Raw genomic sequence first — 9657 nt, forward strand, 5'->3', positions numbered from 1 at the left:
TGGGTGGGGTTATATGGGTCAGGTACTTGTGTGTGTGTGTTTGTGTGTGTGTGTGTGTGTGTGTGTGTGTGTGTGTGTGTGAGAGAGCAAGGTGGGGGGGTCAGAGGTCACTCACAGACTCCAGATGTTTCCATGAGCTCTCAATGTGCTGTTGGGCACGGCGGCCATCTTGGAAATGCTGCAACAAAAACACCAATGGTCTTAATGGTCAGCCCAGAATAGACTGGTGACCTCATGAAGTGTCCATACTGAACTGGACTGGTTTTTAAAGAAGTCCCACATCAGACCATATCAGTGTGTTTCTTCCTGTTTGAGGATCAGGCGATAAACAGCAGGAGCAGGGAAAGATTTGATCCACAGACCAACAAAAAAAAGCCTCGCTCAGTGTCCACCTGAGTGCCCTGAGATTTAAGCCGTCTAGTCAATTGTACATATAAAATGAAAACTGAAAATAGAAAAACTAAACATTAAATCTGAAAATAAAACAAAAAATAATCTGATCTAAACACTGATGTCAGTGATCTCTGACTTAAGTTTTCTCTTTTTTTCCCTGACATTTTATTCTATTTTTCAAACTTCCTCCATTGAGTAATTGTTAATGAAGTATAATTAATTAATTAGTTTCAACAGTTTCTATTCTGGGTTTTTAATTCAACTTTAACTTATTTGTTTTCCATTTTATGTTTGAAGCTTCTTGATTTTCTTATCTCGTTACAGCTTCACTATATCTGTATTTTATTTATAATTTAAGCATTTCTTCTGTTTGATTTGTTTTGTATTTCTTTCAATTTATTATGATGGAAAACATGGATCTACACAGAACAATGTGAAGATACACAGATCACATGACCACCAACACACACACACACACACACACACACACAAACACACACACACACACACACACACACACACACACACACTAGTGTTCAGAGCTGCTGGATGGAAGTAATATGGGCTTTGTGCTTGCGTATTTCTGTGTGTGTGTGTGTGTGTGTGTGTGTATTTATGTGACCCAGTTATGTTTTATCTTCCTGTAGCTGTTTGACACATCAGAAATAATGAATAAGACAAAGAAACCCTCCTGCTCTCTGATTGGCTGGCAGCTGTCTGCTGAAATCATTCACTTCAATAATAGTTCAGGATCAGCGCTCTCAGTTTAATCTTAAACTTTCTCATTAATATTAAATAGAGAGGTTGAATTACCCCTGGGTTAAACAGACTACAGACGCACTTAAAACCATTGAGGAAGATTTAATGGACATGTTTTCCAGGTATATCTAATCAGACTCCCTGATATTTGACAGCAGTCCTGTACGTGAACCTGTTTGTTGCTGTGGTCGGTCGCGTGGTCTGAGACACCAACAGATATCACAGTGACTCATAAAGTCCTTCTGTTTAATTTGTTTGAGGTCTTGTTAGTAACTTTACTGTCATCATTCCCCAAAATCTGCTGAGCTGATTGTGACGAGTGAAAGTCCTCATTTACTGTTTATTTGTTATTTATATTATCTATTTATTTATTTTGTTTGTTTGTTTACTCACTGTTTTCCTCTCCGTCTTCAGCTCCTGAGTGTATCGTGTCAGCTCACAGACGATTTGTGTGTTCAGGTTTTCAGCCAATTCTTCTCTCTGAACTACGACTTCATTCAGCTGGCGGAGAGTTGCTGCAAACGCCAAACACCAGGTGTACCTGAAACAACCAATCAAACACCAGGTGTACCTGAAACAACCAATCAAACACCAGGTGTACCTGTAACAACCAATCACACACAGCTGTGCCCAGTCGCCATCCATAGTTCACGTGAGGCTCTGCCTGAACTCACCACAATCTGTTATTTACATTAATATTCAGACCCCTGATTCAGCACTTTGTAGGAGCCTCTTTGGCAGCAGTTACAGCTCGCAGTCTTCTTGGATTAGTCTTTACAAGCTTTGCACACCTGGATTTTGGCAGTTTATCCCGTTCTTCCTGGTAGATCCTCTCAAGGTCTTTCAGATTGGATGGGAAGCATCCGTGAACTGCACATCTTCAGGTCTCTCCACAGATGTTCTGTGGGGTTTAAGTCTGGGCTTTGGCTGGACCACTTAAGGACAGAGACTTGTCCCAAAGATACACTAGTGTTGTCTTGACTCTATGCTTCAGGTCATTGTCATGCTGAAAGGTGAACCATTGTCCCAGTCTCAGGTCAAGTGCACTCTGGAGCAGGTTCTTTTCAAGGACCTCTAAGTATTTAGCTGCATTCACCCTTCCCTCAGTTCTGACCAGTCTGCCTGTCCCTGCCACTGAGAAGCCCCCCCTGCTGAGACCACCATGCTTAACCATAGCCATGGTATTAGACAAGCGATTGGCAGTGTCTGGTGGTCACTAGGCATAGTGTTTGGAGTTCTGCCCAAAGGTTTCAGTTTTTGTCTCATCAGACAAGTGAAACATAGTCTCATGCTCATGCCTCATGCTCTAAGAGTCCTTTAAATGTTGTTTGGCAAATTCAAAGTGGCTTCTGTCTAGCCACTCAACCATAAGTACTATTGTTAAGAGAGATTTCAGTTTTTGATTTTTAATAAATTTGCAGAAATTGCTAAAAAACATGTTTTCACTATGTCATTATGACTTATTAAGTGTAGATTGATGGGAAAAAATGGCAATTTGATAAGTTAGAATTAAATCTACAACACAATAAAATGTGCATAAAGTGAAGGGCTCTGAATACTTTCTGAAGCCACTATCAATAAACCTGTTTAATAAAACTGTGCCATCGGAGGTGACTGAACTAAAATGCAGTAGTGTTTAGTATTAAAGTGAAAGTCATACTGCAATGCAGCAGTAGTAGTCTGAAGTATCAGACACTACACAGGTACAACTCAGGGCTGAACAAGCTGTGGACAATACAGGGGAAGTAGCTGAAATGATGGAGCACATCCTGCAGAAGAAGTAATTATGGGTCAGCTGTATCTCAGCAGGTCATCCACTATTCACAGGGTCGATGGCTCCTCCTGTCCACATGTTGAACTGTTGCTGATGGTCAGACAGCAGATTGTAATGTCGAAGTTCAACCAGACTGAACTCTGTGTAAAGCGAAACTGGACAGTCAGTTCATGACAGGAAGTGAGTGTGTCTCTACCTGTTCCACATAGATATGAATGGGAAGGGAATTTTAGTGTGACTGCACCATCAGGCGATGCATCCAGGTGCTCCTCTTTGTTTCAATGTACCAGCAGGAAGACAAAGTTAACCTCTAGTGTTAAACTGGGACCACTTTGTGGTTTCTGAGTTTGACTTGAACCCATGATGGACAGCTGTCAGTCAGAGCAGTTGGTCCATGTAGCCTCCATCAGTGAGTCCTGATCAGTTAAAATCAGAGTAACAGCCTCAATGTGGTGATCAAAAGCAACAACAACTGCTGGCATCATCAGGTGTAATCACCTGGACTCTGACAAACTTAAATGGACATTTTTCACAGTCAGTCAGATTCCTGACATTAGACATTAGCTCAGTACATATGATCTCCTCCAGGTGAGTCTGACAGAAACATGTTAATAAAAAACTCAAACATTAGTGTAAGATCCTACAGCAGAGGAGAGAAGAACAAACTTGAGCGGGTCATTTAATAATAAATATAAATAATAAATGTCAATAAGGAATTTCAATAATGAATATAAAGTGAGAAACATGGAGACTGACCTGCTCTCGTCCTCTCTGCTTCTCTTAGGATGATACTTCTTAGACAGATTCCTGCAGACAGACAGGCAGAGAGAGAGAGAGAGAGAGAGGTAAAGATGGTTAGAGACAGACAGACAGGTACAGAGGGAGAGAGAAACAGGCAAAGAGAGGCAGACATGGAGAGCCAGGTAAAGAGAGAGACAAGTAGAGAGACAGATATATCTGATCAGTGGAATCAAAGGTGTTTGTTGTGATCAGAATCAGTTTAATCAGGTGCTGAAAACAAAACAATCTTACAAAGACTCCAGAATAATCAGATTTCCAGTGCATCTACTGTACATTTAAAATCCAGACTGACACGCACCACAAACTGAGTTCTTAACACAGATGAATTTGAGCTAATGTGTTTGAAGCTCTGAGGTGTGGTTCACAGTAACAATGGGCTCAAACTACAGGCTAGTATTTATTATACAGGACTCACTGTACATCTAAACATGTAGTCACACAGGTTTCAGGTAAATACTTTTTATACTATAAACCAAACAAAACATGAGGATAACCAGACCGATCCTGAGTCAGTATTGACAAGGTGACTCTACAATGAATAATCAGACTGGTTACAAAACTATCCAACTATGATGCATGAAAGGAACTGTACATTTAGGGGTTGTTAGAATTATTGATTGTACATCATACCAAGCTACAAATACTATACTTACTGTACAAATGTAATAATGATCATACAATTACAATAATTATTGTAAAAATACAATGTTTATCATACAAATATGACACTTATATTACAAAAATGGTAATGATTGTGAGTCTGGCAACACTGTCCAGGAAGCCAAAAACATACCAGAGTGTGAAATCAAACTCTTAAAATTTGGATTTTTGTTTCCAAATTAAATTTTAACATATAGATTAACAAACTGTCTTCTTAAACTTGTAAATATAACTCAAATTTAATCACAATGCTAACATTGTTAAAATGTTAGCATCGTGTCTCTATGGTTGTTAACTTCAATCTGTCAGTCCATAACTTTGGTCCAGAATGAAATGTCTCAACAACTATTGCATGGATTGTGATGAAATTTGTTTCAGACATTAATGTTCCCCTTGGGATGAACTGTTATAACTCTGGCGATCCCCTGACCATCCCTCTAGCTCCAAATACCTGCAGAGCTAATGACATTCCCATCAGCCTCAACTGTATGCTGTATTTACTGTTAATTAGCTGATGTCAGCATGCTAGCATGCTAAACTAAGATGCTGAATATGTTAAATATTATACCTGCTAAACATCAGCATGTTAGCATTGTCACTGTAAGCATATTAGCATGCTGATGTTAGCATTAAGCCTCACAGAGCTGCTAGCATGGCTGTAGACTGATAGACTGGTTAACCCTTCAGACCTGAAACAGGTTATCTCAAATTACCTAAAACATTCTGAACCCATTAATTAAAACTCTTGTTCATAAACTGTCCCATACTCTGTGTTCTGTTGTTCTACAAAAATAATTTTAAAATTCTCACCATCATCTTCATCACCTTTATTTTTAAATAGGATTTTTTGTTATTAATTATTCAGTACCATTGCCTATGGTATTTTGCTTTGTTTTTATGAGACTTTGTAAAGCTCTTTGTAACTTGATGTAGATGGTAAACGGCTGTGTAGAGTTGACACAGAGGGGAAATACAGGTGCTGCAAAGGTGAAATACAGGTGACATACAAGTAATGCAGAGGTTACATACAGAGGTGATGCACGGGTGACATACAAGTGACGTACTTACCTGATCTGTTTGGCATAGCTCAGCTCGATATCAGCTCTCTCTTTAACAAACTTGGTGTATCTCTCCAGGAAGTCGATTCCCCAGCTGGTGTGTTTCTCCAGATTATCAAACTGATCCTGGAACATATGACAACACAAAGGTCTGTCAGTACATCAGTCAGTATCAGTCTGTATCAGTATTTCTGAGTGCTATAACAAAGGCAACTGGACTTGCTTGAGGCTCCTGAAGATTTTTCACCTCTCATCTGAAAGACTTCTTCACTTCTGACTGACTGGTTAGGGAGTCCCAGGCATGTAAACCCTTGTGGGGCCATTTACAACTTGAGAGTCATTGAGGTCACATGTGAGTAGTTGACCCACCTGCCATCACGTGAGTCATTAGAGTCGCATGAGCAATGGCGTCAATGGGTGTTCAGCTGCCTGGGGAGGGATCTCAGGACTTTATTCTAAATCGCTGATAAGTCGTGTCGTAGACCAGCTCCTCTATTTAGTGATGATCATTCCAGTTTGACGTAGATGGCTGTTTTGTCCTGAGGGCAGAAAAGCTTCTGACTCAGTGTGTTACTGGGCTTGAAGTGCCCAGGAATGCGGTGTTAAAGATCCTCCTGAGGTTTTTTTCTCTGTGTATGTAATCTCTGCATTATCTGTATTTCTCCCGCCATGTAAGGATAACAATGTTGTTCCGTTTATTGTTGTTTAGAGGGATAAGAGATGTCATAGACCACCTCCTCTTTTTAGTGATGGTCATTCCAGTTTGACGTAGATAGCTACTTTCACTCCTCTTTCAAACCTTCAGTCTTCTCTGGCCAAAATGTGAACAGTTCTTTCCTCAAATGAGCGTACCTTGTCCTGCAGATCTGGGTGTATGTTGAGTCCTGACCTGAGGAGAGGGTTCTCTTGTGTTGTGCCATGCATTTATGAAGCAGTTGTTTTCTTTTGCCCAGGTCTGTGCATTCCTTGCTGCATTGAACTGCATACACTACATTGCTCTGCTTATGTCGGGTGTTTTGTCCTTAGGGGTGGACAAGCGTCTGCTTCAATATGTTACTGGGCCTCTCACTGCACAGCAATGCGGTGTTAAAGATCCCCCTGAATTTTTTTTAGATACTCCTGCAACGTAAGGAATAACAATGTTGTTCCGTTTATTGTTGTTTTTTTCTCTGTGTATCTTTTTGTGGTTTTCATGAAGGCCCAGTTTGGGTAACCACATGTTTTAAGTGCTTCCATGATGTGTTTTTGCTCCTTCTCCCCTCGGTCCTTGTGGGCACGTTTTGGGCCTCATGGCGTAAGGTCCTGATAACCCCAACTTGTGCTCCAGTGGGTATATCAGTCTGTTTATCAGTCAGTACACCAGTTTGTATATCAGTCAGTACATCGGTCTGTACAGTATCAATATGTATCAGTTTTTCTAAGTGCTATACAAAGGAAACTGGACATGATTGTGGTTCTTGAAGATGTTGAACCTCCCATCCTAAAGGCTTTGTTCTGAGCTCAGTTGTGTAGGGTTCTGATAACCCCCAGCGTGTATTCCAGTGGGTGGTGAAAATCAAAGAGTAAATATTGATCTGTTTGTGTGGGTTGTCTCTATACTTCAATGTTGAGGCGTCTGTCATCTTCAATGTGCACTGCACAGTCCGAGAAGGCCAGACTATTTTCTTTGACATCCTCACGAGGGAACTTGATGTTGTTGTCCACTGCACTGATGTGTTCTGTGAAGGCTTCCACTTCCTGTGTTTTGATTTTGACCCAGTTTTCATCCACGTACCTAAACCAGTGGCTGGGAGCATCTCCTGCGAAGGAAATCAGGGCTCTGCTCTCTAATTCTTCCATTTAGAGATTGGCCACTATTGGAGACACCAGTGAGCCCCTGGCACAGCCTTGCTTCTGTCTGTTGAAACTCTCATTATATTGGAAATAGGTGGTAGTCAGGCAGAGTTTGAGCAGCGTATATATGTGGTCTGAGGTAAGGCTGGTTCTGTTGGACAGAGTGCTGTCCTGTAGCAGGTGTTTCCTTACAATCTTTACTGCTTCCGGGATGGGAATCTTTGTGGAGAATGAAGAGACATTAGGATATCATGGTTTCTGGCACAACACAGGAGAACCAACTCCTCAGGTCAGGACTCAGAGGTCCACCTACATCTACGGGAAAAGAGATACTCAATTCACGACAGCAATATTTACATTTTGGCCAGAGAAGACCAAAGGAAAGAGGAGTGAAAAGAAGCTATCTACGTCAAACTGGAAAGACCATCACTAAAAAGAGGAGGTGGTCTACAACACCACTTATCAGCCACTTACAATGCAGTCCTGAGATCCTTCCCTCCCACCCATTCACATCATGACTCATGAGACCCCAACGACTCACATGATGGCAGGGTAGGTCAACTACTCACATGTAACCTCAACGACTCTCAAGGTGTTAACAGCCCCACAAGAGGTTAAATGCCTGAGACTTCCCACCAGTCAGTAAGAACTGTAGAAGTTTTTCAGATGAGAGGTGAAACATCCTCAAGAACCCCAAGCAAGTCCAGTTGCCTTCGTATAGCACTTAGAAATACCATGACCCGGATTACTCACACAGTTTGCATCAGTCTCATCAGTCAGTATATCAGTGTGTGTCAGTCTGTACGTCAATTGAATCTGTTGTCTGATAGTTAATATTCTCTTTCAATGATACCAGACTTAAACATCATAGATAAGACAGTAAAACATAGAAATGTTTGAGGTAAAGATGCAAATACAACATCATAAAACATCTAGCAATCTTTATCAAAGAAACAAAAGAAACTACATATGATTTTAAGAAGGGTTAGTGCCTTAAAAATCCAACAGTAGACATCATATATTTCTTTTTTTAATTCTTTGTTTCCCATTTCCATTATTATGTAAAGCACAGAAGTCAGTTTCTTCATTTCATTTTTGCTAGTTGATTTATTACATAGGCTATATGTAATTTTAGATTGTAGAGGAGTGAATATGTGCAATATATGTGTATATATATACATACAAACACTCAGCAGTTTATTAGGAACATTGAGCTAAAACTAATTCTATCTAATACAAGTAGCCCTGTAATGAATCCTCCTTAATGAAGATTCTAATGTTCAGTTTGTGTTGAAACTGTTTCAGAGGTGTTGCGTCAACTGTGTGATCTTTGTGTGGTAGGCTAACGGCTAAATAACAGAAACACCTGTCAGTTAAATGCAATACAGCTCAACAGTGGCACAGACATCATCCTCCAAAATGATCATACAGTTGTATTAACACCTCTGAAACAGTTTTAACACAAACTGAACATTAGAACCTTCATGGAGGATTTCAACAACCTTCTGTTGTATCAGACTTAGTTTGAGCTAGGTGACAATTGAGTGTATATACATATATATATAAACCTAGAGGACCATATGATCATTCTTACCCTTTATATTTATAATATTACTGTCAATAATGTTTAAAATAAATTCACAGTTTCTACTCTTCAAACCAAATACAGGAGTTCAGATCCTGTGTATAGATCAACGTGTGGACTGACGTACAAGCATAATTCCTATCTGAGTGTTTCTAAAGGGATGGATTGTGTTCATGAAAGATCAACTTACAAAGAAATAATAATAATAATAATAATAATAATAATAATGATAAGACCAGTTAAGGGTTGGGGAGGGGTCTGTCTGTCTCTGGTCGCGCGCTGCAGCAGCATCATGGAGGACGCAGAACGCGAGCCGCTCTCGTCACTCATCGTGTTGCTATGGCAGAGCAGACAGAGGCACGAGGGCCTCACACTGTCTTTCTCTCTTTCTCTCTCTCTCTCACACACACACACACACACACCGCCAGGCCACCCGACTACCGGCTCTTTACGGTCAGATAACCTGCTGGCAGGCTAATCAGGTGACCTTGTTACCGGGGTCTACTCCCAGGTGATGTCCGCGTGCAGCAGGTGCAAACAGGTGTACATACCCACAGCTCGTTGCCCCAGTTGCAGCTCATGTCTCTGGTCTGCTTCTCGCGGTTCTCAGCTGCGGCTGCTCGCTGCTCCGCCTCTTGGTACCGACCCTGCGATCACCGTGAGCCGCTGCTGCTTTCTGCCTCACGCATCCTACTGACACTCACCGACAGACCGACACTCACTAACAGACCTGCCTGTCTTTCTCACCCTTTATCTGTCTGTCTGTTTCTTTCTGCAGCAACACGAGCGCAGAG

General features: G+C 41.0%; 1 protein-coding gene across 3 annotated transcripts in view; it reads right to left on the reverse strand.

The window, feature by feature from the left end:
- LOC120803317 (formin-binding protein 1-like) overlaps nt 1–9657 on the reverse strand; it is a 29941-nt gene extending 20284 nt beyond the window's left edge. For all 3 annotated transcript variants that reach the window (XM_040151667.1, XM_040151668.1, XM_040151666.1), the window contains exons 1-5: nt 9415–9657; nt 5456–5571; nt 3683–3733; nt 1546–1693; nt 116–178 (exon numbers count right to left, since the gene is read on the reverse strand). In XM_040151667.1, coding sequence (XP_040007601.1) covers nt 116–178; nt 1546–1693; nt 3683–3733; nt 5456–5571; nt 9415–9444 — 408 coding nt within the window. In that variant the 5' untranslated portion in view covers nt 9445–9657. The remainder of the gene's footprint in view (nt 1–115; nt 179–1545; nt 1694–3682; nt 3734–5455; nt 5572–9414) is intronic.

The sequence above is a fragment of the Xiphias gladius genome, chromosome 18 (assembly GCF_016859285.1).
Source record: "Xiphias gladius isolate SHS-SW01 ecotype Sanya breed wild chromosome 18, ASM1685928v1, whole genome shotgun sequence".
NCBI lineage: Eukaryota > Metazoa > Chordata > Actinopteri > Istiophoriformes > Xiphiidae > Xiphias > Xiphias gladius.